The 17,748-nt window shown below is 58.3% G+C and overlaps 1 protein-coding gene across 1 annotated transcript; it reads left to right on the top strand.

Annotated features, from left to right (window-relative positions):
- Positions 1-1,279: 1,279 nt before the first annotated feature.
- BESB_056490 (uncharacterized protein) lies at positions 1,280-15,817 on the top strand (the record flags this gene model as incomplete). Its single annotated transcript, XM_029364084.1, has 13 exons — positions 1,280-2,320; positions 2,695-2,999; positions 3,371-3,891; positions 4,282-4,464; positions 4,849-9,716; positions 10,145-10,249; positions 10,608-10,928; positions 11,284-11,538; positions 11,923-12,095; positions 12,405-12,453; positions 12,768-12,872; positions 13,026-13,912; positions 14,149-15,817. 13 exons carry the CDS (start codon positions 1,280-1,282, stop codon positions 15,815-15,817), a joined length of 10,482 nt encoding a protein of 3,493 aa, XP_029220007.1.
- Between the last annotated feature and the right edge of the window lie 1,931 nt (positions 15,818-17,748).

Raw genomic sequence — 17,748 nt, 5'->3', positions numbered from 1 at the left:
AGGTACGCACAAGCGCATCCTGTATTTTAGTCGGAGAATGTGCATTGGCCTATGTTTTTCTCTCCACGTAATACCGCAGTCTCTTTCGAGGTGCACTCGGGCACTGCCAGGGTTCTCCTTGGAAATGCGACCGCTTGACACGCGAGCCCGCGATGTCGCGGCAGACGTGTGCGAGAGAAACGGAGCACCACCCGCGTGTTTCTCCTCAGGTGGGAAGCACGCGCGCGGCTCGGTGCGATCTAGCGCGCGCCAGCGACCGGCACCCAGGTAGCTGGCTTCGAGGGTGTGCTCCCTCCCGCGGGGCCAGCGACGTCGATTTTCTCGATGCTGTAAACTCGGGGAGCAGTGGTACGATGGCATTTGGCAGCGGCGGAGCCTTGCAAGAAGTTTCTCAGATAACTTTTGTCAACGAAGCGAACCCATGCGAGCTAGTTTGTGGAGTTGAAGAGGCTCTAAGGCCGGTCGGATATTGCTTTCGACGCAGTGCGCATGTTTCGTCCCCAGAGAGGGCCTCGACCTCTTCGTTAGAAGGGGAACAAGGGAAACAGTCTCTCTTTCCTTTTCTCTCTTCACTCCTCTCAGTTCCCTTTGTTGGCCTTCCTTCTCGTCTCTCTCCTAGAGGCAGCCACCATCAATATTTCGGGAATGGTACCTCAGGTTTGTCCCCCGTCGGTGTATGCGCGATGGGATCCAGATATCCTTTCATTTTTCGGTGACAACGATAAGAAGGCGAATATAGGTCGCATTCACTTCCTTCGGCACATCAGCTTTCCTAGAGTGTCTGTCACCATTCGTTTTGTAAGTTCATAGTTGATCCCCCGCGTCTCCTCCCGTAATGGGCCGTCTGCTAGGCTGAGGCTAGACGGGCGTGCAATGAGCATTTCGCAATTTCTCAGACCTGTGGCTCCACCTCTCCTTGTCTCTTCTTCTCCCCTTTACGTTGCAGCATCCACCAAGGCAGCTTCCTCCATTTTTTGGCGCAGTCGTACCCATCGATACATGCATGCTGATTTCCGCGCAGCCACGCGCCCTGTCGGCTACCCAGCCAGTGGCAGTAGGCCCGCGGGCTCGCGCGTCTGTAGGCCTCTCCAGTCTATTTTTCGGCACGCCCAAGACGCACTGAGACATGTTTACGGTCCATATTCCGTATCCGAGGGCCGTTTAGGCACAAGAAGAGAGGGTTTCCCTCTCGTCGGTTTTTGCCCCTTTCCGCTCCCTCCCGGCGCCGCAGTCGGGCGAATGCAGCCTCCGTTTTCCTTTTCCCGTGACTTCCTCCAAGATGGCGTCGTCCCCTTTCCGCCGCTCCGGCGCGTTTTCCCTCTTCGTCCTCTTCTCTCTCGCTCTTCTCAGCTCAGCCGCTCTCGTCGGCCATGCGCTCTCTAGGCGTTTTCAGGCTCGAGACCACGCCCGTAAGGCCCACCGGGCGCTAGAGCCCGAGGTTGACCGCCATGCGGACAAGCCTCAGCATTCGTTTCTTTCCCTGTTCCCCAAGAAACATGACCAACAGTCTTCGCCGGTCGTCACCAACGAAAGCGCGAGGCTGCCCAGCCTTGAGATCGGGTTGAAGGTGGATGCGGACGCGGCTGTCGCCGCGCCGGCGACCGGTGCTTCCACTGGCTCCACGTCTGACTCTTCCTCTTCTGCTGCTGGATCTGCTGCTCCGGTGTCTGCATCTGGGCCTAACCAACCCTCCAAGCCTGCCGCGCGGTCTGCGGCTGCCCCCGGGGCCTCTCCCCCTGTCGCGTCTCTCGCGCGGCTCCGCCCTGCGCCCACCTCTTCGGCGCGTCTGTCGGAGGAGCCTGACTCGCTTCCCACTCTGGCGCAGGTCCACGAGGCGCAGGCGATAACGGGCGCCTTCGATGCGCGGTCGCGCCGGCTGCTGTCGAAGGACGTGGACCGACAGCTGCAGTCGCCAGACGGGAAGCGCCTCATCATCAAGCCGCCAAGAGACGAGAGCTCGTATGCGGTGTTCACGTTGCCTGCACTAAAGCTGCACGGACTGGCGATTGCCGACAAGGAGGAAGCGACCGGCTCCTTCGCGATTTCCGTGGGTTGCGGCTTTTTCCACGACCCCCCGGCGATACCAGGCATCGCCCATCAGCTCGAGCACTTGATATTCTTGGGCGCAGAAGGCGACCAGAAAGCGACATCCTGGGACGAGTTCGTCACCAGCCGCGGCGGGACGCACAACGCCCACACCACTGCGGAGCTGACGACCTTCTTCGTCGCCGCCCCAACCGATACGCTGCCCGCGCTTCTCGACCGCTTTCTTCAGCACCTCTTCCACCCCCTTTTCGCGGCCGAGCAATTCGCCTCCGAGGTGAGACACACAGAGATAATCTTAGACGTCTAGCGTGGGGTAGCATATGTATTTAGTATGGGGGCAGATGGATTCTGCGAGGGTCCCTCGATGTGTCTACGCACGCCGGGGCAAAGTCAACTGTCAGATTCAGTTGCATCCCGCCGTGCTGTCACGTATGAATCATGTGTTTCTGGCTAAATGATGCCCTCGCCGTTGTGCACGCTTGCGGTTAGGGTTTTTGTCGGTTGTGAACGGGCCCGTCTGAGAGCCGCAAACACTCTGACGAAATTCACAGCTAATGTGGAGCGTTGGTTTCTCTGTATACCCGCTGTCCTCCATTTGAACCGCTGAACCCTCACTCGTTGACAGTGTGCTTCGTTCCGCCTTCTCAGGTGATGGCAGTGCAATTTGAGCATGAGAAGAATCGCCCGGACATTGCGCGGATTCTGCTGGAAGTCGCGATGGCGGCGACGCCGTCCCTGGAGGCCTCTGCCGACGGCCCACTGTCCGGGCTTCCGTCATCTGCGAACGGCCTGGCGTCCTTCTTCTACCGTCCGGAGGTGGCGGGAAAGTTCGGCACTGGCGATTTCGAGACGCTTTGCCAGAAGCCGCTGCAGCAGGGCCTCGACGTCCTCAAGGCTCTGAGACAGTTCCACGCCAAGTGCTACAGACCTGAAAATATGTCGATCGCGATTCGGTGAGTGCAAACGCAGCGACGAGTCAGCTGACAGATTTTCTGCACACTAGCGAGCGGCGCTGCGGTCTTGGCGAAGAACGATGAGTGTGGGCGTTCGTGTCGGTCTTCACGTAGCGAGGGGAGGGCCGTTCCGGGGTTTCTTATTGCCACGGGGAGTTCGGTATGGCTCTGAAGTCTTCTGCGATCTGTCCTGGCCGCTCACTTGCCTGGGGGTCAGGTTTCTCGGTAGGGCAGGCTCGGCGGGGTGGGAGAGGAGGAGGGCGGGGGGGAAGCGGCCGTTGAGCGTTTCTAGAGTGTGCCTTTCCGTGTGCGTTCGCACGCGCCGCGTCTCCAGTGTTCGTCTGCTTCCCAGTGCGCGTGGCTTTCTTCAGCATGGGCCGGCGGAGTGTCCCCATCATCATCGAGGGTCCTGTCGACGCCACCGGTGCGCCGGTGCCGCCCCCGCCTGCGGTCAAGGCCGCAGTTGAGCGCGAGGCTCAGACGCACTCGGCGTACACGACGGATGAGATTGAGCAGACCGCTGCCCAAATTTTATCAAAGTATTTCCGAAAGGGGCACGGAGACGCAGCGACAGAGGAGTTCGATGGGGCAGATGGTTCAGACGAGGCATTCTTTCCCTCTCTGCAATCGACCTCGCCTATCACCGCACCGCGCGTCTTCTCTGGTCCGCTCCCGCACACTGCGGAGCACAGCGAATCGGCGCCCGGGGGTGCGGAGGCTTTGGTGAAGCGCCGCGACGTTCTCAAAGACATCGAGTTCCACCGGGCGGAGACAGGCCAAGACGCACAGGCCCTGCTGGGTGCATTCCTGCAAATGGAGGATGAACCTGCGACGGCTGCAACCGATCAGACGCTGAAAGGGTCCGACGCTCCGCAGACCAAGTCGACTGCCGGTAAGTGGGCACCTTCATATTAGCCTCCTCGTCTGGTGGGTTGTGCGGGCAGGTGTGCGTGCATTCATTCGGGGAGATGCGCCTATTGGGCGAGTGACTTTGCCAATAACTAGGATGATGCGAGCGGCAATGGCATGTGTGTTATCTTCTTCTGCCTGTTCACTGGGGCTTGCTGACGTGTGGTGGTGCTGGTGGCTGATGGAGGGGATCGCGGACTGCACATAGCCCACTTCCGCGCGACGGGGGAATTCATTGTTAATGCATGTCCACTTGCGTCTGTGCGTTTGTCTCTGTACGCACGTTTTGATATTTCCTGCTCCAGCCCGGCTGCTCCTCGCTGCTGCAGCGTGTGCCATATGCGCTCGATTCCCCTTTTTTGCTTTCGTGTAGGCGGCAAGGTATTCCGAGTCTTCCGCCAACACGGCTGGGGCAGCCGCATGCTCGTGGTGTGGCAGCGCAGAACGAACTGGGCCGTCAGAGAATTTGATGAACAATTTCAGCCGACTGCGCTCATCGAGTTCTTGCTCGAGTATCCGGGGGAGGAAGCTCTGCTAAATCATCTAAAAACGCAAGGTAAACTGGCGCGCCTCCACGACTGCCTCCATGTGGGAGGGCCAGCCAAGAGAGACTGACGTAACCCCGTGCGAACGCCGCGAGGAACGGCGCGGGCGAACAGCCACAGTCTGATCGCACACTCTTGCTGCCATGTTTCGGGCACATCCTCATGTGTATGTCGCGCGCGATGCCCGCGGCTTGATGCGGCTGTGGCGCATTCTCACGTACGTAGTCTGTGACTGGGGCATATGCCACTTGCGCAGCTTCAGACGCGAGCCGCCGAGGCGGCTGAAGCAGCCCGAGGGTTTGCTGAGTGTGTGTGGACCCCCTTGGAACTTGTGTTTGGACAGCGTCTAGTAGCCCATACGTCAGTGTTACTGTCCTCGGATGTTTTTTTCACAGGTTGGATTGCCGGGGGCGAGTATGTGGACTACACGACGAGCCAGAAGGCGTTCGTTGGTCTGCTGCTCGAGCTGACTGAGAAGGGCGAGAGCAACTACGAGAAGGTCATCGCGGCATGTGTGGCCTACGCGGATTCGGTGCGTCGCACGATCGATAACACGTATATCACCAACTTCTTCCGAGAGTTTGCGCAGGTTTCCAACCGCTCCTGGACGTACAAAGACCCTGAAGACGCTGTGAACGCCGTTGTGTCTGCTGCGGAGAAGCTGGTGCTTCTGCCTAACCGTCCGGAGCTCGTATTGGCTGGCGGCGAGTTCGTGCAGCTACCTCCAGACCGCACTCTCATCCAAATCGTCCGCGAAGAAATCGACAGTTTCTTGCCGGAACGCGCGTCGGCTATCGTTGTCTTGCCCGCTGAACGCGCTCAAGAAGGTGCGGGATCGATCGCCACGTATGCTCCGTACGAGGTTCAGTACACAACTGCTGACCTTCCGGCTCTGGACGTGGCAGATTTCTTGGAGGACACGCCGGCCTCGCCGGAAAAGCCTCAGGCCGGCTCCCAGACACCGGCTACCGCCCCAGCGGAGGATACCACAGAGACTACCGATGTTACATCCAAGACAGAAGGGGTCCATCAGACCGTCGAGAATGCAACCCGGCCTGAGGTAGCGCCCCAGAAATCAGAGGATCCTCAGACTGAGGATAAAACACATGCTTCTCCGGTTCCTCCGACGACGACGGAGGAGCCTCAGACGGGGCATAATGGAACCACATCTGAGCTTATTCCCGAAACGTCAGCCGAGTCTCAGACTGCGGGGGAAACAAACGCGTCACAGGGTCTTCCTCAAACGCCGGAGTCTACACCGAACCAGCAGGGTCAGAGCCCATCTGAGGTGCTGACTCCGACGCCAGAAACGAGTCCGAACGAGCAGGGTGCGACCTCATCTGACGCTCAGACATCGACGCCAGGAACGACTCCAATCGAGCATGGTGCGACCTCAAATGAGGTCCTCACTCCGACGCCAGAGGCGGCGCCGGATGCGCAGGGTGCGACTCCACCTGAGGCGCCGACTCCGACGCCAGGAAAGACTCCAAACGTGCAGGGTGCGACGTCAACTGAGGTCGTTACGCCGACGCCAGAGGCGACTCCGAACGAGCAGGGTGCGACCTCAAATGAGGTCCTGACTCCGACGCCAGAGACGACTCCAAGCGCGCAGGGTGCGACCCCACCTGAGACGCCGACGCCGACGCCAGAGGCGGCGCCGGATGCGCAGGGTTCGACCTCAAATGAGGTCGTTACGCCGACGCCAGAGACGACTCCGAACGAGCAGGGTGCGACCTCAAATGAGGTCCTCACTCCGACGCCAGAGACGACTCCAAGCGCGCAGGGTGCGACCCCACCTGAGACGCCGACTCCGACGCCAGAGGCGGCGCCGGATGCGCAGGGTTCGACCTCGAATGAGGTCCTCACTCCGGCACCAGAGGCGGCGCCGGATGCGCAGGGTGCGACTCCACCTGAGGCGCCGACTCCGACGCCAGGAAAGACTCCAAACGTGCAGGGTGCGACGTCAACTGAGGTCGTTACGCCGACGCCAGAGGCGACTCCGAACGAGCAGGGTGCGACCTCAAATGAGGTCCTCACTCCGACGCCAGAGACGACTCCAAGCGCGCAGGGTGCGACCCCACCTGAGACGCCGACGCCGACGCCAGAGGCGGCGCCGGATGCGCAGGGTTCGACCTCAAATGAGGTCGTTACGCCGACGCCAGAGACGACTCCGAACGAGCAGGGTGCGACCCCATCTGAGACGCCGACGCCGACGCCAGAGGCGGCGCCGGATGCGCAGGGTTCGACCTCAAATGAGGTCCTTACTCCGGCACCAGAGACACCTCAGAACGAGCAGGGTGAGACCTCATCCGCGGTGCAGACTCCGACGCCAGAGACGACTCCGAACGAGCAGGGTGCGACCTCAAATGAGGTCCTCACTCCGACGCCAGAGACGACTCCAAGCGCGCAGGGTGCGACCTCAAATGAGGTCCATACTCCGGCACCAGAGACATCTCAGAACGAGCAGGGTGCGGCCTCATCTGACGCTCAGTCTTCGACGCCAGGAAAGTCGCCGAACGAGCAGGGTGCGACCTCAAATGAGGTCCTCACTCCGACGCCAGAGACGACTCCGAACGAGCAGGGTGCGGCCTCAAATGAGGTCCATACTCCGGCACCAGAGACACCTCAGAACGAGCAGGGTGCGGCCTCATCTGACGCTCAGTCTTCGACGCCAGAGGCGACTCCGAACGAGCAGGGTGCGACCTCAAATGAGGTCCTCACTCCGACGCCAGAGACGACTCCGAACGAGCAGGGTGCGACCTCAAATGAGGTCCTCACTCCGACGCCGGAGACGACTCCAAACGTGCAGGGTGCGACGTCAACTGAGGTCGTTACCCCGACGCCAGAGACGACTCCGAACGAGCAGGCTGCGATCCCACCTGAGGTTTCGGCTTCTTCGCCAGAAGCGACTCCGAACGGGCAGGGTGCGGCCTCAAATGAGGTCCATACTCCGGCACCAGAGACACCTCAGAACGAGCAGGGTGCGGCCTCATCTGACGCTCAGTCTTCGACGCCAGAGGCGACTCCGAACGAGCAGGGTGCGACCTCAAATGAGGTCCTCACTCCGACGCCGGAGACGACTCCAAACGTGCAGGGTGCGACGTCAACTGAGGTCGTTACCCCGACGCCAGAGACGACTCCGAACGAGCAGGCTGCGATCCCACCTGAGGTTTCGGCTTCTTCGCCAGAAGCGACTCCGAACGGGCAGGGTGCGGCCTCAAATGAGGTCGTTACGCCGACGCCAGAGACGACTCCGAACGTGCAGGGTGCGACGTCAACTGAGGTCGTTACGCCGACGCCAGAGGCGACTCCGAACGAGCAGGGTGCGACCTCAAATGAGGTCCTCACTCCGACGCCAGAGACGACTCCAAGCGCGCAGGGTGCGACCCCACCTGAGACGCCGACGCCGACGCCAGAGGCGGCGCCGGATGCGCAGGGTTCGACCTCAAATGAGGTCGTTACGCCGACGCCAGAGACGACTCCGAACGAGCAGGGTGCGACCCCATCTGAGACGCCGACGCCGACGCCAGAGGCGGCGCCGGATGCGCAGGATGCGACTTCATCTGACGCTCAGACGTCGACGGCAGGAACGGCTCCGAACGAGCAGGGTGCGACCTCAAATGAAGTCCTTTCTCCGACGCCAGAGGCGACTCCGAACGAGCAGGGTGCGACCCCACCTGAGACGCCGACGCCGACGCCAGAGGCGGCGCCGGATACGCAGGGTGAGACCTCATCCGCGGTGCAGACTCCGACGCCAGAGACGACTCCGAACGAGCAGGCTGCGATCCCACCTGAGGTTTCGGCTTCTTCGCCAGAAGCGACTCCGAACGAGCAGGGTGCGGCCTCAAATGAGGCACCGACTCCGACGCCAGGAAAGACTCCAAACGTGCAGGGTGCGACGTCAACTGAGGTCGTTACGCCGACGCCAGAGACGACTCCGAACGAGCAGGGTTCGACCTCAAATGAGGTCGTTACGCCGACGCCAGAGACGACTCCGAACGAGCAGGGTGCGACCCCACCTGAGACGCCGACGCCGACGCCAGAGGCGGCGCCGGATGCGCAGGGTTCGACCTCAAATGAGGTCGTTACGCCGACGCCAGAGACGACTCCGAACGAGCAGGGTGCGACCCCACCTGAGACGCCGACGCCGACGCCAGAGGCGGCGCCGGATGCGCAGGATGCGACTTCATCTGACGCTCAGACGTCGACGGCAGGAACGGCTCCGAACGAGCAGGGTGCGACCTCAAATGAAGTCCTTTCTCCGACGCCAGAGGCGACTCCGAACGAGCAGGGTGCGACCTCAAATGAAGTCCTTTCTCCGACGCCAGAGGCGACTCCGAACGAGCAGGGTGCGACCTCAAATGAAGTCCTTTCTCCGACGCCAGAGGCGACTCAGAACGAGCAGGGTGCGACCTCAAATGAAGTCCTTTCTCCGACGCCAGAGGCGACTCCGAACAAGCAGGGTGCGACCTCATCTGAGGTCGTGACCCCGATGATCGATGCATCTTCGAGTGTGGTGAATGGAAACGTGGTTGAGGTCCTGCCGACAGGGGTCGATTCGTTTGCGGCAGCTGGGAGTCAGGAGAAGCAGTCTGCAGAGACATTAGGAGTCTCGCAGACGACGCAGGCATCGGCGCCTGCCGGAGACCCGGCAACTGCTCAACAGCAAGCAGCGGGAAACGCGGCGACTTCCCATATGGGGGATACGACGCAAGGTACCCCCGAAGCACCTGCATTTATTTCGCTGAAATCCAATGTCTTCACACTCCCTCCCGCCCCGGCCTGCGGTCTGGCAGCAAAGATTCGTGTGGAGCCCAAGCCGGTCCCCGATATCTGCCAGTCGCTGTCGCCTGTGCAGTTCGCCATCAAGCCAGGCGGTGGAGAGCGCGTGGAGGTGGATAGCGTCTTTACTGGGACGTCGCCGGGGGCGGCAGGCGTCACCGATGAAAGTTTGCGGAACGAAGACGAAGCTGAGAAGGAACGAAGGAGGCTTGAGGCGTCTGGGCCGCCGTGCGTGTTGGTTACGGAGGAGAGCTTTACAGTCTTCTGGAAAAACTCGGAGCCCTTCAATAAGCCGATCATTCGCGGCTACTTCAAGACCCGAATCGCTGCTGACGCTGCGACAGGCATCAACACGCTGTACGGGAAAATTTTTACTACGTTGGCGGGCGAAAGAGCGCGAACCGATCTAGCTGCTTTCCAAGGATGTGGCGTCGACCTCATCATGTCCTTCACGAATGGCGCTCTCATCCTTGAAATTCAAGTAGGTTCATGCATTGAATATTCCATCTTTTGTTGAAAGCATGGTGACTGACTGGGAACAGTCCGCCTAGCCAACAGATGCCCTGAGCGCATCTGTGGTTGTGATCGCGAGTCGCGGTGCCGGGCGGAGCTTCACACGAATTACATTCGGTGGAATCCTGCATCCCCGTTTTTTATGCAGCTCTTTTTTTTCTTGCAAAGAAGCGATTCAAGCACGCACGTGTGCATGATGTGTTTGGAGCCATACACCGTGTGGGGCTAAGGGTATATATATATATTTATATATATTTATATATATATATATATATATGTGTTTGGGCGTCGTCTCGTGAGTGTAGTGTCTCGGGCTTTCTTGGCAAGCAACATTCGTGTGTGCAGCGCTCGTGTACGAGATCGCGTGTGTCTGGCTCGCTGCGTTCTCTCTCACAGGCGTTCTCCGAGCTCTTCCCCACCGTCCTGCAGCGTTTGATTCAAGTGTTGAAGAAGGCGAAAGAGGAGACCACCGCTAAAGATTTTTGGAGGATTTTCAAGAACGTACGTGTTTCTCTCGTTCCTGTGGTTGACTGTTCATCGACGTTTGAAGCGTTCAAACTACGTAGTGGGAGTTTGCGAGTCGGTGCGAATCACGCATCGCACCAGGTTTGCCCGCTTTTGCTTTTCTCGGGTCGAATCGTTTTTTGCTATACATCCGTCTCCATCATAAACGGGCGTCGGGCAGCTGTGCCCCGCGGACTGGTGAGATGCATTGTTGCCCTGACCAGGTTTGTTCTGCCGGTGGTTTTCCCGTGGAGTCTTTTCTCCTCACTCGTGCGCTTTTCTCCCTCTGCGGGGGATCGTTTTCGTGCCTCTTATGGAGTAAGGAGCATCTGTGATCTTACGTTCTCGTTTGCAGCTCAAGGAGCAGCTGTCGGACTTCTCCTCCATGACACCATTCGAGCTCGCCATGGACGTCGCTCTCAGCTTCGTGCGACGAAACCGGTTCTCCCAAATTGACCTGCGGCAGGCCGCGACGTCTGCAAGTTCGGCGCCTGCAGATGAAGAGGCTCAGTTCAGTCAGTTCCAGGATTTCGTCAAGCGCGTCCTATCTACGAATGCGCTGGACGTCTTCATCATGGGAGACATAAGTTACACGGACGCGCGAATCCTCGCCGAGAAATACCGGGCTGCCATGTCTCAGCAGCCGCTTCCATTCTCCAAGAGTGCAGGCAGCGAGGTATGCAGACGAAAAGGAGACCGGCCTGTCAGGTGAAGCCAGAGCAGAACGTAGACTGCGTATCAGCACGCGACTGCGACGAGCCGGCCGTCGCTCGGTCGCTTACCCCCAACTTTGGCGAACTGAAACGCAATTTTGTTTCGCCGAGGGTGCATATAGTTGGTTGTGGTGAGAGCTCGTTGTTCGAGTGTCTGTGAGCGGTTGTGGAGCGCCTCCTCTGTCCTGCGTGGTTTCTCACGTTTCAGTCCACGGAGGAGCGTCACTCTGCGCTTCTGTTCTAGTCTGCGTTGCAGCTCATAGTTTTCCCCTTCAATCAATCTGTCGGAGATGTGCTGGGCGCTGCTTGGTTTCTCAGATTTTAAATGTAGCTGAAGACATCGAGATCAATTTCCCGAACCCGATTGCTGAGGACACGACGAACGCATACGTCTCGCTCTACGTGACACACCCGCCTCCCGATATGATGGAGATGGTTGTGTACTCCCTCCTTGGCGAAATAATCAGTTCTCCGTTCTTCGATACGATCCGCACGCACTGGATGGACGGTTACGTCGCTGCAGCAGCCGTTCGAGAAGTCCCGCCCGCCATGACCCTTGCGACAATCGTTCAGGTACGCAGCCACAAGAAATATCATGACCTTAAGTCGAATGGACACCGCGAGAGCAGATTCCGGAACAACGAATCTGGAACGACAGGCAGATGTCGGTCGTGTCGTGGTTGGCGCTGCCGATAGCTTGCAGGGGACGAGTCGCCTCCGACCTGCCAGAGGCGGCAGTCTTCATGAAGTTGGACACGGTTGCTTTTTTGATGTCATAATTCACCAAGGAGGCGAAAACATGCCGGGGGACTTCACTGCTGGCTGCAAACGCCTCGTTTTGCCACAGGCTGTATGGTATGTGAGCACGTGTGTCGGCACAGCCACCCGCATGCATATGCATTCTTGTGGATGCGTAGACACGTTATGAGGGGTCTGACGGCGTCCGTTGTCCTGCAGGGCTCTACGCGATCGCCCGATGAACTGGAGCGCCACGTCTGCGCTTTCTTGAGTGAAATGGAAGAGAGCATTGGGTCGTCGATGAAGCCTGACGCCTTCGTGGAGAGACTGCGGTGGCTCATCGGCAGCAAATTTCACAGGAGCGCCTCGAGCTTCGCGGATTATTTCGGAGAGTAAGACACCCACGTTGGCCAGCATCATAACACCGCGTGTACTCAGGCGCTATGCATGCAAATAATTTTGAGACTCCATTGGCAGAAACCGTCTGCTTCGACTGGCGATTCCCTACGATAACCCGTGGCATGTTTCTTTGCGCAGATTTCGGCATCGAGTGTGGAAAGGATAAAGGCGTATTTGAGCCCGTTCGTCACGTGGTGCTGCGCGTACGCGGGATGCGTGTGTATCGGCAGCTCTACGATTGCATGTGATTTCCGTGGAAGCACTTAAAGGGTTGTTGCCGTGTGAACTTGCGTGATCTGCAGGGTGACCACTCAAATTGCATCGCGCAACTTCTGCTTCATCCGAGAACAGGTCAGGAATTCTGGTATTGACTCTCCCTTGTCCGTATGTACGTCGTGTTGACATATATCATCGTGGCTGCTTGTCGAAGTTTTCTGTGTATATCTTACAACACATACTACAACATCGCACCACGGCAGAAACGTCGCGCGTTGGCACTTACGCAGCAGACGGATGGGATGAGACGCTGTGCTCTGTTGCTCTGCCGGTGTTGATCTATCCTCACAAATATATATATATATATATATATGTTATGTATGTATGACCGTAGGCAGTGAAGGTGTGCAGGTGCGTTGAGGTATATTGTTGGTCTCCATGTGCTTCAGCTGGCGCGTTTGGCGGCGGAGAATTTCCTGAAGTGCCCTGAAATTCTCAAGTACTATATGAAGCGGCTTGTTAACAAGTCCAACCGCAAGCGCGTCGCTGTCAAGGTGAGGAGTCAGGTTGTCCTCTGACGTCTTTTTGTCCTCTGCGAGTGGAGCTGCTTTCTGTTGTCGGTGTCCGTGGCTCATCACTCGGGCGGCGTTGGCTGCCGTCTCCTTCATTTTGTATCGATGGGCCTGTCTGTGTCGTTGCCTACTCAGATCAAGGGCAACAGCCCAGCGCCCGTGACCAAAGATTCGCCTGCAGCCAGTGCCGCGTCTCCAGCTCTTGCAGCGCCAGCTCTGCCTAACCGATGCCTGCTTCCTGGTATATCTTCGTTCGATTCCGCCACTCCTGTCGAAGTTCGCCAAGCGCCGTCTCTGTCGACCGGGATGGCCCTGCCATCGGCGGCTTCTCCCGCGGCTGCTGCGTCAACAAGCGGGACGCGCAGCCCTGCCGAAGGCGGAGCTGCGGCGGGGGCTCCGGCTCCTTCAGCTGACGCGGTACGCACATCCAAAAACATCTCACAATCAGCTGAAGCAGCCGCGGTGGCCGCACCGGAAGACCAGAAGGCGGGGCCGCGGCGTCTCCGCACTGCAGCGGCTCGAGGCTCGACGACTGGAACGCCGACTGCCGCTAGCTGGAAGGCCGACAAGGTCGCTGAGAGCCGTGTGCTCGCTGCCGGTGACGCCGGGCGACGTGGAAGCTACAGCAGCAAGTACGGAGCTCAGAGTGTGTTCAGAAGCAGCCGCATGCAGGCAGACTTCTCCTCGCCGATCTTCACTCTTGGCGAGGGCGCCGACGAAGGCGCGTCCCTCATTCAGGTCGAGACACACATCTCGTACCAAGAAGGGCCGAAGGAGCCGCAGCCAACGCCCAGCGTTACCACGACTCCGGAGCCACGAGCCAAAATGCCGTTGATTTCCACGGGAACGAAACAGCGAGACGGTAATCTCAAACTGACCGAAATTGCCACGACCGAATATGATTACGAAGAAGATGAAGAAGCGGATACGCCGATCCAGTTCCTACCTCTCGCCAATCAAATTGCGCCTCACATCCTCGAGCGCTGTGAAGCGGACCAACGCGCAGCACTCGACGGACAGCGGTAAGGAAGCCGCAGCGGCTGAGCTGTTCCCTGACAGTGACACATCGGTATAGCAAGGGTTTAGGGTTTACGGCGCAGTAATGTTTGTGGTCATGCGTTCGTGCTGTAGGTTTACGCATGATATTGCATTTGTTGTCGGGTGCATTTCTGGTGTGGATGCGGCGGATGCGGTGAGCAGTTGCCCGTTGGCCTTTTGGCAACTCCTCTCGAATGCTATGGGCTGATTTCCTGTTTAGGATCATTGTGGAGGATTTCTTCAACAATCCCGAGCAGGCGCGCAACATCATCTTCTCGAAGCTCGAGAAGAAGCTGCATTCGTCGGGAGACAGCCTCTCCCCTCTCTGGTTGAGCTTCAGCCGTTCGGAGTCGTGCAGCATTCGCACCGGTACCATAGCCAAAGCGGAGGAGGTCTGCGGCGTATCCGATGACAGTCAGATGGAGGCTGTCCTCGTCGTCTCGCCTGAGCAGCCTCTCCCGGGTTTGACACCCAGGCCCCCCGTCATTGGTGAGGCACCCGCTGCCAGCGATCCTGCCGCGCCTGAGGCGGCAGCGCCAGCGGATATGCCTGCAGGGCCGAAGCAGCAGCAGGTTGTAGAAGCTCGAGCAGATGGTGCCCCGGACGCTGATGTCTCATCGTCGAATGTGGCGCCCGCTTCGAATCCATCTGCCAATCTGGAGGCCCCTGGAGACAGCGCCGTTCCGGCGGAAAAGGAGACGATCAAGCAGTTGACCGAGTTGCAGAGGGAAGGCTCAGTTGCGGTTATGGAAGAGCAGATCCGGCTTCTCCAGACGACACAGAAAAGACAAATTGCGGAACAGGCGAGACTTCTGCAGGCGCGGCAAGCCCGCCTGGAAATGCAGTCGATCTCGCAGGCGAATCATCTCCTGCAGCAACGCCTGGATGCCATGAAGCAGTACGGCGCGCGCCCGACAACGATGTTCAACACTTGGCTCGCCCCTCAGCGACACGCGATGTGGCAGAGCCCGACCAGAGGCACCGGAGGACCGTCTGGCGTTTTCTCGTCGGACATCGCCCCCTCGCTCGTTTCGCATGTCGCCAGTGCCGTACAGGCGCCGCGGGCCGTGGCGGGGGGACTCAGCCCTGCGTCATCTCTGCACCAGATCGCGGAACCGTCGCTGTTCAGGCGAATGCTGGAAAACATTTGGTCCAGGGAACAGGCGCTGGTGCAACAACAACATCAGCTTCAGTTGGCAAGCGCTCAAGCTGCTTCACAGATGACTCCCGTCTCAACCGTGTCAGCCAACGCGAACGCTAACGCTTGGGCAGCAGGTCAGTTTCAGCAGTTGGGTCAAGCCGCTGCTCTTCCGCCCCAGGTTGCCGCCGCCACGCCAGTCCTGGCGTCCTCGTTGGCTGGAGCGACGCCCATGCAGCAAGTGGTGGCCTCGAACCTTCAGGCCGGCTTCGCGCCTCGTCCGTCGTCTTTGGCCTCTGGGTCTTCGTACTCTGCCCTCCCGACTGTGTCGCAGGAGCAGGGACCAGCTGTGATGACGGTTCTACCGCCACAGCATGCGGGCGTGCGTTCAGTTCTTTCGGAGCGGCCTCTTCTTGCGCCACAAGCTGCGTCCGCATTCTCGCCTGCGTCTCCCTCTGCGGCTGTCCCATACGCGGCCACGTCTGTGCCTGTCGCGCAGCAGCACTCGCGTTACCCCGCTCTTCAGCAGGCGGCTGTTGTAGGAAGCCGCCAAGTGTTCCCCAGTGTCGCCGCGGTGAACTACCAGGTCGCCGCGGTACAGCCACACTTTGCGGCTGAGCCTCAGGCCTCGAAGCCTATGTTCTACGCCAGCGGAACGGTCACTCCGGCTGCCCTTGCGGCCGGAAACAATAGCCAGCAAGCGGTGGCTGCAGCGGCTCAGGCGAGCTCTGCGGTAGCCACAGAAATGTAGAAGAAAATGCAGCAAATAAATGCATCGAAATGCAGTGCTAAACACATTCACGATTTGCGGCATGTATACAAATAGGGATGATACTCTGGGAAAAGCGACATACCAGCGAAATGAACTAGAGGCTCTCAGTCGTTTTTCGGAGGTTAGTGGAATCCCGGTTTTTTGTTGTGAAACTAGAGGTGGATATTTATGTGTCGGCGCTCATTCCTCGACGCGCCTCATATGTTTCCGCCGGTTTAGGCAACACTTGAATGCTCCTTGGAAAGTGTTCGTTGTGCGTGTTTGCAACGTGGGGGATTGTACACCGCTAAATCCGTCTCGGCGTGAGATTTGCGCCCACACGTGTGTATGTTGCAAGAGCGGGCTTGCTATCCAGAGGTGCATTCGGCCGTTGGTTCGTGTTTGTTCTGTTCTCTTGCTGCGATTTCTCTTTGTCTGTGATCCCCGGAAATCCGATGTCGCATCGTCTCAACTGTCTCGCACTGAAAGACAGTGTGTGGTTTCGAACCGATTCTTCAATCGTCTGATTCCGTTCCAGCTCATTGGCGGGGCGATACGTGTCGCTCCGTCACGCGTTGTCTCTGGATGCCCCGTGAAGCTTTGCAGCATCGCGTGGGGGCCGCTTCTTTCTTTATCTTTTGTAGGCGCGCCGTTAGGCAGACATGAATACGCTGGCGCTGCCAGAGTCAAGCTGCAGCGATAAAGTAGATCGAAGGAAGTTTTACAAATGCGTATCTTCATTCCTTTTGTGTCAGTAGAGAAGGTTGTTTGAGCCCGTATTTATACACTGGTAGGTCTCGAACAACAATCGTTTTGCTTATGCAAATGGCGGTTGTTCACGTCGCTCCCCACACGTCCGAGCATCCCCACTGTGGAGTTCACGGTAGCGTGAAGAGCAGGTGAAGCGCTTTGCTTATCTTTTAGGTATATGCCCTCCAACCCTTCCCCGCGTCATCCCACAGGGGACGATGTCTTCAGTCCGTCCACTTGCCAGTTATCAAGCAGTGCTAACGCAAGCCTTTCAGCTCCGAGAAAGGATCTGGCGACATCGGAGTAGTCTAGCAAGTTTCGCTGTTCAGCGCATGTGTAGGTGGTTGTCAAATCGTCCGCAGATGCGCCAGGAGTCCAGTCGAGCCGGCCAGCCCGCGTCCCCAGGCGCGTATGGCAGTCGTTCAACAGGGTGTTTGAAATTGGAGCTCAATCTTGAGAAACGTGACTGGTGGTGCTTGCGCGGCCTCTTTGGCTCTAAACGGCAGATATCCTGCTAGCACAGGATGAATGTAGAAGGTTCACAAAGTGCACGATACGTATGGCATCACTATGAGGCTTGCGTCTCTTCTTCATGGTATTCGCGGAAAGGCACGCCAGGACGATCGAATTCAGTCTACTGGGCTGGCGCAAAAAAGCGTAGCGAACTCGTTTGTTCTGGAGATTAGGAAGTGAGAAGGCGATTGTGGAAAGCAACCCGCTAAAGTAAGATAAGCCCTAAACCCTAGAGTCTGTGGTTTACTAACGAGTCGAGCCACCCCGAACGAAATACATGCTCATGCTGGTATCCTTGAAAGCTAAGGTAGTGATGCGTGTACCGCACAGCAACGCACATGAGGCAAATGTGTGACGCCTGCATATTCGTTAGATAAATGTTCTTCTCCTGGGAAACTTCAGCACTTGGGTCGTTAAGGCCGTAGCAAAACCCCCGACCACTCCGTGAGTTTGAACCAGTGTGGCAGATGCTCGGGTGTGTGCACCGATGCGCTTCGTTCGCCGATATCGCTGGCGACGCATGGTTGGCTGTATTTATTCGGTTGAGTATAGTACAGCAGCCTTTTGGAGTGTTCATCTCATTCACTACCAATTCGTATCAAAGCACGCCGCTTGTTGACCCTCGTTGAGAAGCATTCTTGTCTTGGGGCTAAAGAGTCTGTGATGTT

Source organism: Besnoitia besnoiti, chromosome IV, assembly GCF_002563875.1.
Source record: "Besnoitia besnoiti strain Bb-Ger1 chromosome IV, whole genome shotgun sequence".
Lineage (NCBI taxonomy): Eukaryota > Apicomplexa > Conoidasida > Eucoccidiorida > Sarcocystidae > Besnoitia > Besnoitia besnoiti.
Note: the sequence above shows the minus strand (reverse complement) of the source record. Positions and strands in the feature narration are given on the sequence as shown.